At 43.6% G+C, this 20780-nt stretch overlaps 1 protein-coding gene, 1 long non-coding RNA gene and 1 other non-coding gene across 3 annotated transcripts in view; 2 read left to right on the top strand and 1 right to left on the bottom strand.

Moving 5' to 3' along the window:
* The window catches only part of LOC149126068 (uncharacterized), a 69532-nt gene that overhangs the window by 42616 nt on the left and 6136 nt on the right, over positions 1–20780 (bottom strand). The gene's annotated exons all lie outside the window — the stretch shown is intronic.
* HSPA9 (heat shock protein family A (Hsp70) member 9) lies at positions 401–19542 on the top strand. Its single transcript, XM_002710241.6, has 17 exons — positions 401–583; positions 1756–1814; positions 2313–2400; positions 3429–3610; positions 6304–6428; positions 7852–7925; positions 8294–8400; positions 10621–10783; positions 11752–11844; positions 13263–13472; positions 14349–14576; positions 15582–15686; positions 16268–16385; positions 17054–17148; positions 17421–17513; positions 18364–18504; positions 18792–19542. Exons 1-17 carry the CDS (start codon positions 503–505, stop codon positions 18867–18869), a joined length of 2040 nt encoding a protein of 679 aa, XP_002710287.3. The 5' UTR covers positions 401–502; the 3' UTR covers positions 18870–19542.
* On the top strand, positions 13760–13834 carry LOC127490854 (small nucleolar RNA SNORD63). The gene has a single exon (XR_007919245.1). It is a non-coding gene; the product is annotated as a small nucleolar RNA SNORD63 (small nucleolar RNA).

The raw sequence follows: 20780 nt of genomic DNA, 5'->3' as shown, positions 1-20780 counted from the left end.
CGCCACTCTCTATGCACATGCGCTCCAGACCCTTAAACGGATATCAGCTGCGCAAGCGCAACAAGCTCCTCCTCTCGCGCAACTGACGCAAGGAGACTGTAATCGGTTCGCAGTTTATCCCGTGTGACCTTGAGTCTTTCCTGCCGCCAAGGACCGGGGCTGTCTGCGGCGCTGCCTTCATCGCTCTCTTCGCCTCGTCGCCTCTCGCTGATCCCAAAACAGCTGCCACTGAAAAGGGAGGGCAGGTCTTTTTCAGTCATCATGCTGAGAAGCATATTACCGGGAGACCCTGGCTCCGGGAGCCCAAGTCAGGCAATCGCTGGTCAGGCGGCGCGGGGGCCTCCTCAGCGGAAGAGAGGGCCTTACGGAGGCAGTGACCGGCCCCCGCCCCCCGTCCCACGTGGTTGGAGGTTTCCAGAAGCGCTGCCACTGCCGCTCCGCGCAGCTCCCGTGCGCCTGGGTGCTTTTATTTGCTGCCTCGTACGCCCTCCGTCTCGTCGCCATGATAAGTGCCAGCCGAGCCGCAGCAGCTCGCCTTGTAGGCGCCGCAGCCTCCCGGGGCCCCGCGGCCGCCCGCCACCAGGTGAGAAACCGTCGGGCCTTTCCGGAGAGGGCTCACGGCCTGGGGCCTCAGTGCAGCGGGTCGCGCCCTCGGGGTCAGAATCCTCCGCGAGAGATCGGGACGGAGGAAAATAACGGGCCTAGCCCCGTGAGCGCTGCCGGTTCCGGCACTTGATGTAGGTCTTGCTTCCGTGCCTCGGGCCCTGCTGAGTCACACTCGGGATCGAGTCTCTCCCCACGAGTTCACAGTAGTGGTCCTGATGGGCACATTCGGCCTTGAGCGAGGCATGCAGTCTCGGGAGAGAACCGTGGCCTGGGTTTTAATTTTCTCTTAAGAGTGCAAAGAAAGCATCTAAACGATAAATCCAAAGTCACAGACTCCAGCTCCAGTTTCTCGTAGTTAGTAACGTTTTTTCAAAGTTTTCGGTTGAAAACTCGTTTTTGTGTTTTTTTTTTTTTTTTTTTTTTTTTTTATTAAAAATAGAGAAGGGGAAAAGGCTGTGGAGCGCTTGCTCGCTCTGAAAAATAACGAGCATCTCTTACATCTTAGGAAATGTATCTGTTCAGGGTGGGCGTGAAGGAGGGCTTGAAGGGGCCTGAGGGTAGGTCGTTACGAAGGTCGTTATCTTGATGGAAGCGCGCTAACGTTTTTGTTTAACTTTTTCGTGGCTCCACAAATTACTGATGCTATTTTCCTTAAGGCGATTGCGTGACAGAGTCGGGAAGTTACGCGCTGCTACAGAGAGATTGAGAGCGATCCGAGCAGTGTGTAATGAATGCCCTGGTTCTTACTCGGGGGCATTCTACCTCCTGGGGACATTTGGCAGTGTTTGTTGATATTTTGTGCTTTAGGAGTCTGGGTTGCTGCTTACTGGCTTCCAGTGGGTACAGGCCAGGGATGCTGCAAAATATCCTACAGAAGAGCCCCCGCCCAACAAAGAACTGGCTCAAGATTAGTGCTAAGGTTGAGAAATCCTGTATTTGTTTTACATGGAAGATTTTTATGTTTACTAAATATTTCCTATTTTAGTACCATAATAATGTATCTTAAACAGTCTGCAGTATTTCATTCCACTGTGGTTTTACACATGGTAGCTGCTCAGCAGAGTGAAAATTGGAAACTTTTTCTTAGCATAATTGGAACGAACACTTATATAGTTGAGGGGTGATGCAGTTTTGTTTGTTCTTTTTTAGGATGGCTGGAATGGCTTTAGTCATGAGGCGTTCAGAATCGTTTCAAGGCGGGATTATGCGTAAGTATACCATCATGTCCTTTGAGAGAAAGCAGGGATTAATTTTATTTATTTGAAAGACAGAGTTATAGAGAGAGGTAGAGACAGAGAGGTCTTCCATCCTCTGGTTCACCCCCAAGATGGCCGCAACGGCCAGCGCTGAGCTGATCCGAAATCAGGAGCCAGGAGCTTACTCTGGGTCTCCCATGTAGGTGCAGGGGCCCTAAGCTTGGGCCATCTTCCACTGCTTTCCCAGGCCAAAGCAGAGAGCTGGATCATAAGAGGAGCAGCCAGTGCCCATATGGGATGCTGGCACTTTAGGCCAGGGCCCTAACCCACTGCAGCTCTGACCCCTCTACATTTGTGATTAACCATTCCTCTCTAGTTACTTATCTGTAATTGTATAGGTTATGTATTGTGCCCCCATTGACTCCTTTATTGAATCCATGTTTTCCTGTAGTCATTTCAGAGACTACTGTTGATAATGACAACCATGGCATTGTTTTAAATACCTTGCAGATCAGAAGCAATTAAGGGTGCAGTTGTTGGAATTGATCTGGGTACTACAAACTCCTGTGTTGCAGTTATGGAAGGTAAACAAGCAAAGGTGAGCATGATTGATAACTGCAGGTAACTTAAAGATATCTTGTCCCCCATACAAAGACCCTTTGATTTAATTAGGATTCTGAGACCTGGTTTGTATTTAGAAACTAAGATTTTTTTAAGGCTCTTGTAAAGTGCATTTTTATGGTACTGATTGTTGAATGGATTTAACTTCCCAGACTAGGATTTTAATGCGTCATCTGGTGTGGGGATGAGATGAATTTATCATTAGGAGGAATTGGAACCGTTAGACTGTTGGTTAATCATGTAATCAAAGTTCTGCATTTTTGTAAGTCATTTGAACCAAAGTTGGAGGATAAGACAGACTAGAAGCATGTAGAGTTCTAAATCCTAAATAAAGCTTGTTTTTGAGAGCTCCCTGGTGTGGTAAAGGCTATTCAGTCTTTACTCTGGGTATGAAACCTATTCACTTTAGGTTCTTAACAAAGATTTAGAACACCTGGGATTTTTGAATTTTGCCTCTATTATTCATTTTCTGTGGCATCTCTCCCGCATGTGCTTTTTTGAAACATCCTAAGCTGTCCAGGGACTTTTATTCCCACATTTTGGGCACTAAGAGAAGGCGATTCCTTCCTACAATCTAATTTATGCTTTTTAGCACTTAAGTCCTATACACCGGAAATGTATAGCCCTCGTGAAAGGAAAGTTTGAAAAGTAAGTAGAATTTATTTATGAACGGTATTACAAGTTCAAGTATTAAAATGCTGGTTTAGAGTCTCCGTTCCACTTCTGGTTTTTAACTTTGTAAGTTGTTTCAAGGTAAAGGACTAAACGTATGAGATACCTTAAATATCTGCTTTCCTAAGTATTAAGTATAAGTTAAGTATAAGTATTAAGTATTGAGTATAAGCATTTACTGGGTCAGCATTCATAGCGGTAAGGCATGCCCACTGAAACTGTTACTTGAGTATTTATTTTGTGATTTGGGACCATTTTTTGTCTTAAAGTTTAAATTGCTGCAGTGATGTCACTGATGACTTAGAACATGATTCTCTTATTTGGGGAGTTTAGGTGCTGGAGAATGCCGAAGGTGCCAGGACCACCCCTTCCGTTGTGGCCTTTACTGCAGATGGTGAGCGTCTTGTTGGCATGCCAGCCAAGCGACAGGCTGTCACTAACCCGAACAATACATTTTATGCCACCAAACGTCTTATTGGCCGGCGCTATGATGACCCTGAAGTACAGAAAGACATGTGAGTAATAGCAAAGGCACAGTTGGTTATAGAGGCCGTATAGAAGAAGCTTTCAAGGTTGTTCAGGTTCTGTAGACACTTCACTTTGGTCATGTTACATACTGACATTGTCCCTAGGGAAAATCCATGCCTCGTGGATAACTCTTTAAGAGATTCATTTTTGCCTTCACAGATTAGGTCTTTGGTATATAAATATTGACATGATCTGTGAAGGTTTGTGAAGCTTTCCTGAATTGGTGTTTAACACATGAAGCAAATAATGTCATAGATTCTCTCATGTGTTGATTAGATATATGTACATTATATATGTATATACACGGAAGAAAAAAACTTTTTTCCTTCAGATTAAACATATTAGCAGTACATTTTTTATATTGCAATTTTTTGTTTTTTGCTTTTTAAAAGATTTATATGAAAGCAGGGCAACAGGGGGAGAGAGCCCATCCCCTGGTTCCTTTCCCTCAATGGCTACAACAGCCAGGTCTGGGCAAAGCCAAAGCCAGGAACTAGGAATTCCATCTAGGTCTTCCACACAGGTGGCAGGAGCCCAAGGACCCGGCCCATCATCTTCTGCCTTCCCAGGGCCCTTAGTAGGGAGCTGATTGGAAGTGGAGTAACCAGGAGTCAGACCAGCACTCTGATATCGGATGCCAGCATTGTAATCAGTGGTCTAACATGCTGTGCCACAATGCCAGCCTTTAACACCTCAGTCTGTTTTTAAATGGTTTTATTTGGTTACAAATGGAGTCATATAGAAGGGTACTTCGAAAAGTTACTGAAAAAAATGAAATAAAAATGAGAGTCTGTTTTGTTTAGATGTTTAGAACGTGTATAATTTTTTCCTGATAAGCATTTTCCATCAACTGTTTGAAAACTACTTATATGCAGATTTCAGGAATTTTTGTCCTATAACAAAAATTTCATTTTCCACGAACCTTTTAGAAAATAGGCTGATAGAATTTAAGAATTTAGTCTCGTTTTATTTATTTATTTTTTTGACAGGCAGAGTGGACAGTGAGAGAGACAGAGAGAAAGGTCTTCCTTTGCCATTGGTTCACCCTCCAATGGCCGCCACGGCCGGCCCATAGCACCTGTCCGAAGGCAGGAGCCAGGTCTCCCATGGGGTGCGGGGCCCAAGGACTTGGGCCATCCTCCACTGCACTCCCGGGCCACAGCAGAGAGCTGGCCTGGAAGAGGGGCAACCGGGACAGAATCCGGCGCCCCTACCGGGACTAGAACTCGGTGTGCCGGCACCGCAAGGTGGAGGATTAGCCTAGTGAGCTGAGGCGCCGGCCCAGTCTCGTTTTATTTTAGAGGCAGAAAGATGAAGATCTTCCATCTACTAGTTCATTCCCCCCAAAGGCCCACAGCAGCTGGGATTAGATCTCCTGTGTGGGTAGGAGGGATCCAATTACTTGAGCAATCACATGCTGGTTCTCAGGGTGTGCATTAGCGGAAAGCTGCAATCAACAGCAGACCTGGGACTTGAACCCAGGCACTCTGATATGGGTTTATTTATTTGAAAGGCAAAGCTACTGAGAGGCAGAGAGAAAGAGATCTTCATCCACTGGTTCACTCCACAAATGGCCAGAATGGCCAGGGGTGGGCCAATCCAAAGCCGGGAGCTTCTTCCAGGTCTCCCACATGGGTGCAGAGACCCAGGGATTTGGGCCATGTTCCACTGTTCTCCCAGGCTGTGGCAGAGAGCTGGATTGAAAGTGGAGCAGCCAGGACTGGAACCAGTGCCCACATGGGATGCCAGCATCGCAGGTTGTGGCTTTATCCACTATCACTGTGTCGGCCCCCTCCAGTATGGCTATCTTAACCACTCTGCCAAATGCCTACCCCTCCATGAACTTTTAAAAATATCACTGTAGGAGCTGGCGCTGTGGCGTGGCATATGAGGCTGCCACCTGTAGTGCTGGCATCCCTTGTGGGTGCTGGTTCAAGTCCCGGCTGCCCCATTCCCGATCCAGCTCTCTGCTATGGCCTGGGAGAGTGGTAGAGGATGGCCCAGGTCCTTGGGCCCCTGCACCCACATGGGAAGACCCAGAGGAAACTCTTGACTCCTGGCTTTTTGGATCGGCGCAGCTCCAGCTGCTGCAGCCAACTGGGGAATGAACTAGCAAATGGAAGGCTTCTTTCTCTGCCTCTCTTCTCCATGTTGCTCTGACTTACAAATAAATAAATATTTTTAAAAATATATCATTGTATATGTGGACTGCAGTGTGACTTGGTTGAATTAGCATATTGTCAAAGTTTATCCATGTTGTAGCATGTATTACTCTTGACCCTTTTTGTGGTCACTTTTTTGTGTATTGATTTGTTAGTTGATGGGACATTTGGGATTTTACTTGTTTATTAAAAATAATGCTGTCATAAGTGTGGTTTGTTTACCTTAAAGTAGATTCCTAGTAGTGGAATTTCTGGGTCATGTTTCACCCTCAGCAGAGCTGCTAGACCACTCCCAGAGCAGCTACTTGGTGAAGTAACGTTCGGCGTGCACTAGAATGATGTTTTTACATGTTAAGGGTTGGTTTCCAGAGGTTTTCATGAGATTCATTTCTGGAGTTAACTTGTTGGCCAGAGTCTCTTTAGAGGTTGGAAGGTGGATTTTTTTGGTGTGTGGTAACTTTATGATGGTAGGTGGCTCTGGTACATTTTCTCTCAAATGATTTTTTTATGTCTTTCAGTAAAAATGTTCCATTTAAAATAGTCCGTGCCTCCAATGGCGATGCCTGGGTTGAGGCTCATGGGAAGCTCTATTCTCCAAGTCAAATAGGAGCATTTGTGTTGATGAAGATGAAGGAGACGGCAGGTGAGCTTTTGTTGGGATCTGGGATAGTTCAGAGAACTAGGAGATCTGCGATCACTCACTTCATGACCCCAGGGTTCTGTGGTACCCTTTGTACAGAAAATATAGAAGTGGGCAGACATAGTTACTCTTTTATAATTCACTTTAAATCTACACAGCAGTGTACACAAAGTTGTTAAAGTAATTCCTTCCCAGTATAAACTCAGTTTTATAAAATTTATTTTAATATAGAATGAAATGGAATTTAGACACATTATTTAGCAAGTTAATTTTCATTATCTGTATTTAATATTTAGTCCATGTGGGAAATAGATTTATACGTTGTAACGTTCTTGAAAATGGTAAAAAAAATTCTGTATAGAAAGAGTAAAGTTTTCTGAATGTTGTTCTTCATACGTTGCAGATTCTTCAGGTTTTCCTAATGTTGGATAGCTGCTTTTTTCCAGTAGTGGGCAATGAGGTGGTGGTGTGTGTGTGTGTGTGTGTGTGTGTGTGTGTTACGATTTTTTTTTAAAAGTCAGAGTTATAGACAGATCTTCCCATCCTCTGGTTCACTCCCCAAATGGCTGCAATGGCTGGGGCTGGGCCAGACCAAAACCAGGAGCTTCTTCTGGGTTTCCCACATGGGTATATGGGGTCCAAGCACTTGGCTATCTATTGCTGGTTTCTATTGCTAGGTGCACTAGCAGGGATCTGGATCAAAATGGAGCAGCTAGCTGAGACTCGACTGGTGACCATATAGGATGCCAGCATCACAAGTGGTGGCTTTACCTGCCACGCCACAGTGCTGGCCCCAGGTAGTGCTCTTTTTTGAAAACCAGAAATCCACACATTAAGCTGTTGTCCCTGTTAGGTAAAACTTAGAAATTTACATTTGAAGAAATTAGTGACTTTTAAGTCTAAAGGTCATTGTAGCTTGGTGGACCTTCAGTAAAATATTGAAGGTGTCTTTAAAAATGGAGTGTTTTGGGGCCGGCGCCGTGGCTCACTTGGTTAATCCACCACCTGCGGCGCCAGCATCCCATATGGGTGCCAGGTTCTAGTCCCAGCTGCCCCTCTTGCAGTCGAGCTCTATGCTGTGGCCAGGGAGGGCAGTGGAGGATGGCCCAGGTGCTTGGGCTCCTGCACCCGCATGGGAAACCAGGAAGAAACACCTGACTGCTGGCTTCAGATTGGCGTAGCGCCGTCTGTGGCAGCTATTTGGGGAGTGAACAAACGGAAGGAAGATCTTTCTCTCTCTCTCTCTGTCTATAACTCTGTCAAATAATAATAATAATAAATTGGAGTGTTTTCCTAAGAGGGTTCTGTATGTTAGGTCACTTGGTCACTTGCCAGAAAACTAACTGATGAGTGTTGTCAGTGGCTCCAAAAGAGGATGATGGGGGTTTGTTGCTATGATTGAATTTTGTTCTTGCCTTTTTCATAGAAAACTACTTGGGACATGCGGCAAAGAATGCTGTAATCACAGTCCCAGCTTATTTCAATGACTCACAGAGACAGGTGAGACCAATTAGTCGTGTGTTTTGTTGTTGTTGTTGTTTTGAAAGATCTATTTATCCATTTGAAAGAGTAACAGAGAGCACTTGCATCTTCTGGTCTACTCCCTGAAAGGCTGCATGTGCAGGGCTAGGGCAGTCCAAAGCCAGGAACCTAAAACTCCACTGGGGTCTCCCATGTGGGTGACAGGGTCCCAAGGACTCTGGCCATCCTCTGCTGCCCTCTCTGGTGCATCAGAATGGAGCTGGATCAGAAGTGCAGCAGACAGCAGATTAACCATCTGCATCAACAGTGCCAGCCTCCTAAATAGTCTTACAAAAAGTAGTGGTACCTGGGACACAAGGTGAGAAAATGCCTTTTGTTTTCTCTAGGCTACTAAGGATGCTGGTCAGATATCTGGCCTAAATGTACTTCGGGTGATTAATGAACCCACAGCTGCTGCTCTGGCCTACGGTCTAGACAAATCTGAAGATAAAATGTAAGTTTGCAGTAAATGCCTCTTGGTTGTATAAAACTAAGGTCATCGATATATGACATGCACCCTTTATAATCTTTTTTCTCTGTGACTGAGCCTCGTATTCCAAGTAAAAATACTTCCTTTACTTTTTTTTTTTTTTTTTTTTTGACAGGCAGAGTGGACAGTGAGAGAGAGAGACAGAGAGAAAGGTCTTCCTTTGCCGTTGGTTCACCCTCCAATGGCCGCCACGGCCCGCGCGCTGCGGCCGGCGCACCGCGCTGATCCGATGGCAGGAGCCAGGAGCCAGGTGCTTTTCCTGGTCTCCCATGGGGTGCAGGGCCCAAGCACCTGGGCCATCCTCCACTGCACTCCCTGGCCACAGCAGAGAGCTGGCCTGGAAGAGGGGCAACCGGGACAGAATCCGGCGCCCCGACCCCGGGACTAGAACCCGGTGTGCCGGCGCCGCAAGGCGGAGGATTAGCCTAGTGAGCCGCGGCGCCGGCCTACTTTTAAGGCTATATGGTCTATATTTTGTATTCATTTCAAGATCATTCCTTTGTTTACTTTTGGGTTGTGTCATTTTTCTTTGATACGTGTGCTGACAACTAACCGAGCACCAAAAAGGGAACCTGTGGAAGTGAAATGGACACTTTGAGAAGCAGTGACTTGATCAGCCCTTGTCCTGAATGTTGATGAACAACTTAATACTTTTTCCCTGTTTGTATTTTTTTGATCTACTTAATACTATTGGCTGAACTATTAACACACAATTATTCTTAGGTGTTTAAATTTAACTGAAAAGTGATCCCTGTTAAATATGAAAGTGGGAATAAGAGGGAGGAGATGTACAATTTGAGACATGCTCAATCTGATTTGCACCAAGTGGTAGAGTTAGAAACGTGCCAGGGGATTCCAATTCAGTCCCATCAAGGTGGAATATACCAATGCCATCTCACTAGTCAAAGTGATCAGTTTCAGTTCACAGTTGATCATAATGATAGGATTAAGAGTCAAAGGGATCACATAAACAAGACTAGTGTCTGCTAATACTAACTGATAGAATGAAAAAGGGAGAGAACGATCCAACATGGGAAGTGGGATACACAGCAGACTCATAGAATGGCAAATGTCCTGAACAGCACTCTGGCCTCAGAATCAGCCCTTAAGGCATTTGGATCCGGCTAAAAAGCCCGAGTGCTTTAGGCATGGAAAGCGAAGACACTCTGACAAAAAAAAAAAAAAAAGACCTAAATGAAAGATCTCTGCGAGTGAGATCCCAGTGTAAAGAACAGGCCATCAAAGAAGGAGGTACCTTTCTCTGAAGGGAGGAGAAAACTTCCACTTTGACTGTGACCATGTCTGAATAAGATTGGAGTCAGCGAACTCAAAAGGCTTCCATAGCCTTGACAACTCATGACAAGAGCCTAGGGTGATTACTGACGCCATGAACAAGAGTGTCAAATTGTTAAGTCAACAACAGGAGTCACTGTGCACTTACTCCCCATGTAGGATCTCTGTCCTTAATGTGCTTTACACTTTGTATTTCTGTGTGGGTGCAAACTCTTGAAATCTTTACTTAATATATACTAAACTGATCTTCTGTATATAAAGATAATTGAAAATGAATCTTGATGTGAGTGGAATGGTAGAGGGAGCGGGAGGTGGGAGGGAAGTTATGGGAGGGGAAAAAGCCACTGTAATCCAAAAGCTGTATTTTGGAAATTTATATTTATTAAATAAAAGTTTAAAAAGATTTATTTATTAGAAAGGCAGAGGGAAGGAGCATTTGTCTAATGGTTAACTTGCCTAACAGCTGTAGCAACTAAAACTGGGCCAAGCTGAAGCCAGGAGCCAGGAACTTTATCCGGGTCTCCTATGTAGTTGGCAGGGGCCCAAGTACTTGGGCCATCTTCCACTGCTTTCCCAGGGAACTGAATTGGAAGTGGAGTTGCCAGGTCTCAAACCAGCACTCAAGGGGATGCCAGCATCACAGACAGTGACTTAACCTGTTGTGCCACACACTGGCCTCCAAATGCCATTGGTTAGATTGATTTGTGGGTTTCATTTTAGCTGTGGAGTTTACATTTAACCTGTTAGGGGCACATGTTAACCAGTCACCGATGGAGTTAACAGATTGTCTATTGCAATTCAGGGAAATGGCTAAGCTTGTCTTCATTTGGTTATTGAAATTTATGCTCTTGTGATAGGTTTTATTCCTTAAGGTGCTCTTTTTCTTTTTAGCATTGCTGTGTATGATTTAGGTGGTGGAACTTTTGATATTTCCATCCTGGAAATTCAGAAAGGAGTATTTGAAGTGAAATCCACAAATGGGGACACTTTCTTAGGTGGTGAAGACTTTGACCAGGCCTTGTTACGACACATTGTGAAGGAGTTCAAGAGGGAGGTCAGTTATTATGGTTAATATGTAGACATTGGGATAATTTATTTGTTCATGATTGCTTTTTTGCTTTAATAGAGCACTGAAATAATTACATTTCAGGTTCCTGGGTAGACTGAACTATTTAGTTACCATAACCTTCACATTGAGAGCAAACAGGAGACCTAAGTATAAGGCAGTCAGTATGCCACTTTGGAAAAGGAATCTGGAGGACTTATTTTTGAACTGGAGTCCTAGGACTGGATTAGTTCAGGCCAATTTGCAGGCACCAATTCCCTTTCCAAAGTGGGGGGGAGGGTGGTTGGTTGTTTCTCTACCTTTTAAAAGTTTTTATTTTATTTGAAAGAAACCGATCTTCTGTCTGCTGGTTCAGTCCCCAAATGCCTGCAGTAGCTGGGGCTAAGCTAGGCTGAAGCTAAGAACCTTGTGGGTGACAGAGATCCAAGCACTTGAGCCATTATCTGCTGCCTGCAAGGATTAGCTGGAAGCTGGTTCATACTCTAATTGGCACTCTGAAATGGGATGTGGGGTTTGGTTTTTGGTTTTTGACAGGCAGAGTGGACAGTGAGAGAGAGAGACAGGTCTTCCTTTGCCTTTGGTTCAACCTCCAATGGCCGACACGGCCGGCCCATAGCACCTGTCCGAAGGCAGGAACCAGGTGCTTATCCTGGTCTCCCATGGGGTGCAGGGCCCAAGCACTTGGGCCATCCTCCACTGCACTCCCGGGCCACAGCAGAGAGCTGGCCTGGAAGGGGGGCAGCCGGGACAGAATCCGGTGCCCTGACTGGGACTAGAACTCGGTGTGCCGGCGCCGCAAGGTGGAGGATTAGCCTAGTGAGCTGTGGCGCCGGCTGAATGTGGGGTTTTTTTAAGAGCAAAAGAAAGTGCTTCATGCTTTCCTATTCTGTCTAATACTTGCAAATAAAATAATATTCATTACTTTGCTAATTCTGTTTCATGCCATCACTTTGTAGACAGGAGTTGATTTGACCAAAGACAACATGGCACTGCAGAGAGTGAGAGAAGCTGCTGAGAAAGCCAAATGTGAGCTCTCCTCATCTGTGCAGGTGAGACATGGAATAATTCCAGTCTTTCTTCTTAGATTTATTCCCCATTTTTGGCAGCAGCAGAAAGAACAGAGCTGTTGCCTTAGTTTATTAGTCAGCCACAGGAAAGAGGTATGTAAAGTGGTTGTGCTGATTAACCTGCAGTCAAACCTGAGGTGTTTTAAAAGTAGCTGTGAGGAGTGATAAAGTTATACATGTATCCATTTTGGGGGTTACTTTGCTCCTGCTTCATGTGAAGTTGCAGAATTTTGCAACATGGGATTGGCTTTGATACTGAAATTTGTGGGACAGCCAGAAGATAGCTTGTAATTCTTTGCTGGAGTTGGATACTTTTGCTGGGGTGAGGTGTTGGAACAGATAGGTCCTTATATTAATAAATGTCAAACCTGAAGTGATACAGAGTAAATAGTACTGCAGATTGCTTAGATTCTAGTCCCTACCTCATATTTTTTTAAAAGATTTATTTATTTTATTTGAAAGGCAGAGAGAGAGAGAAAGGTCTTCCTTCTGCTGATTCACTCCCCAGATGGTCACAATGACCGGAGCTGCATCAGTTTGGAGCCAGGAGCTTCATCTGGTGCAGGGGTCCAAGGACTTGGGCCATCTTCTCCTAACTTATTAATGGAAGAAGTGGTTTAAAAGCCAATTATATTTATAATTACAGAAAAGAATCTGACAGATGTTTGACATAAGTAGAATAATTTCTGAGAGATGAAATTGACCTTGAAAAGATAAAAGGAAAAGGGTGAAGACCTGAGAAAGGGCCATAGTGGATAAAGTGGGGCGGGTGTAGGCCAGCGTGCCAAGTGAGTTACTGTGCTCTATAGAACTGAGATCTGTGAAAGAGGAGTACAAACACCAGAAGAGTTTCCAAGTTGTTTGTATATTTGAAAGGCAGAGTGACAGAGATCCCATTTTTACTCTCCAAACGCCTGTGACAGCTGGGTCAGACCAGGGTGAAACCAGAAGACAGGTCTCCCACATGGGTGGCAGGAATCCAAGTACTAGGGCCATCATCTGTGCCTTCCCAGGTACATTATCAGTAAGCTGTATTGGAAATGGGGCAACTGGGACTCAAACTGGCAAATGGATAATTTCAAAGCAGCAATTTCACCTGCTGCACCACAGCTCCGGCCCTTGTATTGTAATTCTTAATGTTTAGTGTGAAGAGGAATTTGAACTACTTGAGTACTCCATTTTTCATTGTTAATAGCTATAGATTTTATTTAAATGGTTTCTGTAGGGAGGTTGGAGGTTGCATCTTGCACAGTCACTGTCTTTAGTAGCTGCTCAAATAAACCAGGTTTGATCATTGCTATGGCTTTTCAAGCCTGTCCTAGTGTATGGTCTTAATTTTAAAATAATAAAATGTAACCGCCATTTGTCTCACACTGAATGATAAAACATTTCTTCTGCAGACCGACATCAACTTGCCATATCTTACAATGGATGCTTCCGGACCCAAGCATTTGAACATGAAGTTGACCCGGGCTCAATTTGAGGGAATTGTTGCAGATCTGATCAAGAGGACTATGGCTCCATGCCAGAAAGCTATGCAAGATGCAGAAGTTAGCAAGAGTGACATAGGAGAAGTGATTCTTGTTGGTGGCATGACTAGGATGCCCAAGGTATGGACCCATGGAATTTTTGACATAGAAAAGAGGGTTACCCCATAAAACACTTCTGGGACAGGTGGCCTATTTTGCAGATGTAAGCATGTTGCTCTTTTTACCAGGGTGGCTTGAAAGAAGAATAAGATTGTATCCTCACTTAAGGTTTCTGTTCTGCCATTTTTTTTTAGTTGGTATTAAAAAAAAAGTTTAAGGTCTGAGATTGGAATGCTGGTCACAAGCCCTGAGGGTCTTTAGACATGTGTCTTTGTACACTGTGCCTTACTATCTCTTCAACAGATTTTGTGCAGTGATGCATTTTATTTAACAACACATCATTCTGAACTCACAGATGTGTGGAGAACTAATGACTGAGCACAAACCTGTTGAAGTCTGATCATAATTATCCTAGGCTGGAGTTAAGACCCTATATTTTTTATTTTTCCTTTGAAATATGTAGGCCTGGAAATATGCACAGGATAAACCTAAGAAAATTAAAGGCTCTGAACTAGAGCCTTTTACGTTAAGTTTTCCCAGGTACTATTTAAATACACTTTTTTTTAACCCTAATACGATAAACAGGAGGGATAACCATGTCATTGGTAACAGTATTGCATTATTTCTATGGCTTCCTTTAATTGTGTAAAAGAGAACTTGGAGTATACTATATATATATATATATGTCCCATTTTACCATTTCAGATGATGAGTAAAGTACGTATTACTGGATCTTTAACAAGATCTGAGCTGTGAACCAGTAATTTGAGTAAACATTGTTGGATCTGAATTAGCCTGCCTTGAGATTTCGTTGAGGTCTTAACACATGCGTGCGCTCTCACTCTTCAGGCAGTTACCCTCGATGTTGGATAATAGATTCTTTCTTCTGTTGCCCAGGTCCAGCAGACTGTGCAGGATCTTTTTGGCCGAGCCCCAAGTAAAGCTGTCAATCCTGATGAAGCTGTGGCTATTGGAGCTGCTATTCAAGGAGGCGTATTGGCTGGTGATGTCACAGATGTGCTGCTCCTGGATGTCACTCCCCTGTCTCTGGGTATTGAGACTCTAGGAGGTGTCTTCACCAAGCTTATTAACAGGAACACCACTATTCCAACCAAAAAGAGCCAGGTAAGAGCCACCCTTTCCTACCTTGTTATTTGAGGAGTGAACCAGTCCCATAACTCCTAGCACCTTGACCTGCCAAAGCCATAATCCAGGACTCCCTAGTGGGTGGCAGGGACCCAGCTACTTGAGCTACTGCCTGCTAATTCCCAGGAGCACATTAGCAAGAAGCTGGAATCTGGAATGGAACTGGTGCTTGAATCCAGACACTCGCGTGGGATGTGGGTATTCCAAATTAACCACTAGGCCAAACACCAACCTTTGCAGCCACTTTTGTGAGCCTTTTTAGAAGAAAAACTTGCTTTCTGTTTGTGGTCCAGACTGGTTGACTGAGGGTGGTGAGAACTTTTTGTTTGGGAGAAGTTCATTATTTGTCAGCTAGCAGTGATTCTATAGGGAGGGCATCAGTAGCCTCTCCTTCACAACATGAACGTAATTTGCTAAAAGGAGGCTCATAGTTTGGGACTGAATGTTCTGTAGTCTTCTGTATTCGAGGACAGTAAAAAGCATACCCTGGCATAGACAAGGGGAGTATGCTTGTATGTGGGTAAATGAGGGTGGGGATCTCAGATACCAAGCAGGGCCATTTAGACATGGCTGGGCCTATCATAAATTATTATTTCCTCACTTTCCCAGTCTTTTTTTCTGAAGAACTGTGGCTGTTGCTGTATTTTTGTAGTGTTTTTCAACATGTCATCCTGAAGAAGTGTGTGGTGGCTTCCTGAACTGAGTGCATACATCACCTGTTTCCCAGATAGCACGTTTCAGCATTTCACCTCCTTGTCTTGAGCCCCTCTCTGCTAATGCTACAAAGCAGTAGCAATTGTCTGTCCTTTTGCTGTACTAATCTTACTCTTCTTCCCTGTAAAGATGGGCATTTTTTTCTGAATATAGTGTGTATTAGGATCCTTCCAATGTTGGGATGTGAATTTCTTTGTCTTGCTTGCCTTTTGTCTGTATAAGGGGACTAGTTTAATCACATTGCCAACTCAGGAAATTTTCTTCTTGTAGGTGTTTTCTACTGCTGCTGATGGGCAGACTCAAGTCGAGATTAAAGTATGTCAAGGGGAGAGAGAGATGGCTGGAGATAACAAACTTCTTGGACAGTTCACTTTGGTACGTATTAATGAATCCTGAATTGTGCTCAATTTCCTCATGTAAATGTAGGCTAACCCCTGAAAAGAATACTATAAACTGCTGAGGTACAGCATATCTTGAAAAGGTATGCAGACAGATTGTGGAACTAGATATGACTTCAGTTTTTACCTGAAAAACCTTGCTCTATTAAGTTTATAAAGAGCCAGAGAAAAGTTAAAAAAAACAACACTTAAATCAGAGAATTCCTGACTACTCACTTAAAAGACATTTGGTACTTCTGATCAGCATTTCTTATTGGTTTTTGGTGCTACAAACAACAGAAGGGAAGTTTGCTGTCATTTACCATCGCTGAGTCCAGTATAGCCACTGTGACTACTTCGTGTAGTTGACCTTCTGTGGTTATAACCCCTGATGATTTCAGGCACCAATGAAACTACTGCCCTCACTTAAAAACCTGTGTTTATGTATATTAAGTGATGGTATCACTTGTTCTACCTAGGAACTAAGTAATTTGTTTACTAGAAAAGATTGCCTATTTGGAATTAGAAGATTGGACTCATGAGATGAGCTTATTCTGAGTCTTTGTTTACTTATTTTAGATTGGAATTCCTCCAGCACCTCGAGGAGTCCCTCAGATTGAAGTTACATTTGATATTGATGCCAATGGGATTGTACATGTTTCTGCTAAAGATAAGGGCACAGGACGTGAGCAGCAGAGTAAGTCCTTATTAATCAGACTCATAGTTGAGGGACCCCTGTTGAGAAATAGAACCTGTTATTCACATCTTGTTCTCCCAGACTCTGGGGAAGGATAATGAGTCCATCCTTTCAGTCCCTTTTATACCTGTAGTGGTGTTTCAGTAGGCATGTAGGCCACATGTTCTAAAGATAAGTTAGGTTTTTTTGTTTCCTTTTGCTTATTATTGGACATTAGGGAATTACTTTTTTTTTTTTTTTTTAAGATTTATTTTTATGATAATTACAAGTCATAGAAAGGGAGAAACAGATCTTCCGTTAGCTGATTCACTCCCCAGATGGCTTGCAAAGGCCAGGACTGGGCCAAGCAAGAGCCAAGATCTCCATCCAGGTCTCCCACAAGAGTGGCAGGGGCCCAAACAACCTGGGTCATTCTGCATGGCTTCTCCCATCAGTAGGGAACTGGATTGGAAGTATAACAGCCAGGATGTGAACCTGTGCTCATATGGGATGCTGGCATGGCAGGTGGCAGCTTTACCCACTTAAACCACAACACCTGCCTGGGTTACTCTTCATAATTTGCATCAAGATCAGCTATGAGAAGATATACTCTTTCTTGAGGCAGTAGAGAACAAAGAGGTATATATTTTTTGTCTGGGAATTAATGAGATGGCTTCTTTTTACTGTAGTTGTAATCCAGTCTTCAGGTGGATTAAGCAAAGATGACATTGAAAATATGGTTAAAAATGCAGAAAAGTATGCTGAGGAAGACCGGCGAAAGAAGGTGATAACTTTTTGCCTTTATTCTTAGTGCTTAATTTTAGCAAAGATAGGACATTAAAATGGAAGACTAGACATGATACTGGGCATATTTCTGTTTAGCTTTCCTTCTGCTTTGACTGTGATAACTTAAGAAGACTCCAGCTCTCTTAAATCTATTCCAGATTACCTCAGACAACAATTATTTTTGCCTCTTAAGTGTTTTTACCCTGTATGCAGTAGAAAGCTTATCTTGTTTAGAAAACTTTGGTTGATTAAACTTTTAATTTCTCTAAGGAACGGGTTGAAGCAGTTAATATGGCTGAAGGAATCATTCATGACACAGAAACCAAGATGGAAGAATTCAAGGACCAGTTGCCTGCTGATGAGGTGATTTCTATCTTAAAATAAGGAATAATGGAGGAAGCATTAACAGTGTCAGTGAAGTTCACTTTACTGTGGGTCTTAATAGGGATTTAGCTTTATAAAAATGTATCTGGGGGCCGGCGCCGCAGCTCACTAGGCTATTCCTCCACCTTGCGGCGCCGGCACACCGGGTTCTAGTCCTGGTTGGGGCGCCGGATTCTGTCCTGGTTGCCCCTCTTCCAGGCCAGCTCTCTGCTGTGGCCAGGGAGTGCAGTGGAGGATGGCCCAAGTCCTTGGACCCTGCACCCCATGGGAGACCAGGATAAGTACCTGGCTCCTGTCAACAGATCAGCGCGGTGCGCCGGCCGCAGCGCACTGGCTGCGGTGACCATTGGAGGGTGAACCAACGGCAAAGGAAGACCTGTCTCTCTCTCACTGTCCACTCTGCCTGTCAAAAAAAAAAAATGTTTCTAGGGGCCGGCGCTGTGGCTCACTTGGCTAATCCTCCGCCTGCAGCACCGGCATCCCATATGAGCACTGGGTTCTAGTCCCAGCTGCTCCTCTTCCAGTCCAGCTCTCTGCTGTGGCCTGGGAGGGCAGTGGAGGATGGCCCAGGTGCTTGGGCCCCTGCGCCCACATGGGAGACCGGGGAAGGCACCTGGCTCCTGCCTTCGGATCTGCATAGCTCTGGCTGTGGTGGCCATTTGGGGGGTGAACCAATGGAGGGAAGACCTTTCTCTCTGTCTCTCTCTAGACAAACTATCTGTCAAATAAATTAAAAAAAAAAAAAAGATTAAAAATGTTTCTGATTACTGCTAGATGTGACATGACAGGAGACCTGGAAAAGCAAGAATTTTTGTTTTCTGTTTTTAAGTGCAACAAGCTAAAAGAAGAGATTTCCAAAATGAGGGAGCTCCTGGCTCGAAAAGACAGCGAAACAGGAGAAAACATTAGGCAGGCAGCATCCTCCCTTCAGCAGGCATCATTGAAGCTCTTCGAAATGGCATACAAAAAGGTACACACGCTGAAGGGTTGTTTGGATCCCTATGTAATTGTAACTGTTCTTGATTACTGTCACTTGTGGGTTCCTGCTCCTTTCATAGACATGTATGTAACTGAGAGGGTGTGCTGAAATTGGAAATAGTCTCTTGCCTTCTTGACTCTAGTTTGGAAGTGAAGATAGTATCAGAAAAGGAATTGCAGGAACCACCAATAATGTATAAGAATATTTTTCATTTGCGTACAACAGAAAACAAACTGTTAGCCCTGAAGTTAAGTGGTTCTCTAATATTCTCTCAACAGATGGCATCCGAGCGAGAAGGCTCTGGGAGTTCTGGCACTGGGGAACAAAAGGAGGATCAAAAGGAGGAGAAGCAGTAGTAACAGCAGTAAATTTTGAAGCTGAAAAGATGGCATATGATGAAGCTTGGGATTGAAGGGACTTCCTGAGCAGAAATGAGCAAACTTCAGTCTTTTTACTGTGTTTTTGCAGTATTCTATATATAATTTCTTTAATATATAAATTTAGTGACCGTTATTAGCAAATGATCGTTTAATGGGTGATAATTGCAACAGTATAGCATTCACTGTGTTTTGTCCTGGCCTGTCACCATTTTTTAGCTGCATGTAAGAGAGGGCAGTACAATTTATTGATAACTATAAAGACTTAACATGGCTTTGTGTGTTCAAGGGGTGAAACCATCTCACACACAACAATAAAGATAGTCAGCCAAAGATCTAGAACAAGACTGGGGATGAGATCTTTTTATGTTAGAAGTACTGCTGTACTGAATCTGTGTAAATGGGGTCCTTTAACTGAGGCCTTACTAGGCAAGCCAGTAGCTGTGCCGTGTTTGTAAGTGGGTGGGACAGAAGAATGGAAAACTAAGCTAGCTACTTAAATAGCATCTAAAACAAGGTAGTAATGAGGCTCCCTAAATTTCCCTAAGGCATACTTTTCTAGCTACCTATGGGTCTGTGTCCTGCCACCTCCATCCCTGAGGTTGTTCTTTGGATCCAACTTTTTTTTTTTTTTTAATAAATATGAAACACATTCTTATCTCTTGTTTTTTAGAATTGAGGCTCTGTGATTGAGCTTTAAGGATATGACATGACTCGTTTTCTCAATGGAGGAAACAAGATTTTCTAATGCTGAGTATCAACATGGGCAGAACTGGTTTCCCAGTTTTAAATTGTGAATCTTGAAACACCATCTAACGTAGGGCTACTATTTTCGGGTTACCTCTAACCACCAAAAAGTCCAAACAGAACTGGCTTACATCAAACAAAATGCTAACCAATAATTAGTTTGAAGTTAAGGTTTTAGTGTCTCCAAAATAATAGGTTCCTTCCCTATTTCTTTCCCATTTTGAGTTTCCTGGTTGTCCAGATTCTGTAATGATCACGTTGACTGCTTAAGAAACAGAAAGTGGCTAGGTATTTTTTTACACACCCTGTTAAGCATTAAGAATTACCAACTTAAGAATTATTCTTCCAGTTTTATGGATTACCATACTGTGACTAAAAGAACCTTTATCAAGAAAATGGACTTAAATCATGAAACTTAATGTCTCCTTTTTATACTGCTGTGTAGAGATACCTAGAAATTGAACTTTTAAAAAACCAATTTAAGAAATCAGATTCCAATGTTAAGGAAATGATCAGACAATAATTAACACTCCTGAAAATTGAGTGTTCATCAATACTCACATAAAAGATGCTTCTGAAAATTATTCTGTGCTTCAGATTTTCAGCTATATTATCAATATGTGTTATATCATCAATAAAGGCATACTAGGATTCCCCAAAAAAATAGAGATGGCTCAACATAATTATAGAAGCTGAGGAGTCTATTTTAAGCTGGCAACATAAGAAAACCTGTGTAAAATTCCAGGTACCTGGGCATTTGTTTGGCACACCAGTTAAAATGCAGATGGGGACACCTACATTGTGTGTCACAGTATCTGTGTTTGAGTTCACCTGTGGTTCCAGTTTCTTGTTCCTGCCAAGGCATATGCTGAGAATCAGTAGGTGCTGGCTCAAGTACTTGGATCCCTGACACCCATGTGGAAAACCCTTTAGCCTAGCTCAGCCCCAGCTGTTGGCACCATTTGAGAAGTCAGCCAGCAGATAGATTTGTTTCTGTCTTTGAAACCAAAATACATTTTTTAAAAGGTTAAACTCCTAAAAGCCATTGCTGTGGCATAGTAGGCTGGGCCTCTGCCTGTGCTGCCAGAGTCCCATGCAGGCACTGGTTCACATCCCAGCTGCTCTTTCCCCAGCTAGTGCTCT

Source organism: Oryctolagus cuniculus, chromosome 6 (assembly GCF_051225735.1).
Source record: "Oryctolagus cuniculus isolate XC-2025 breed Fujian yellow rabbit chromosome 6, ASM5122573v1, whole genome shotgun sequence".
Taxonomy (NCBI): domain Eukaryota; kingdom Metazoa; phylum Chordata; class Mammalia; order Lagomorpha; family Leporidae; genus Oryctolagus; species Oryctolagus cuniculus.
This window is presented reverse-complemented; position numbering and strand designations above follow the sequence as displayed.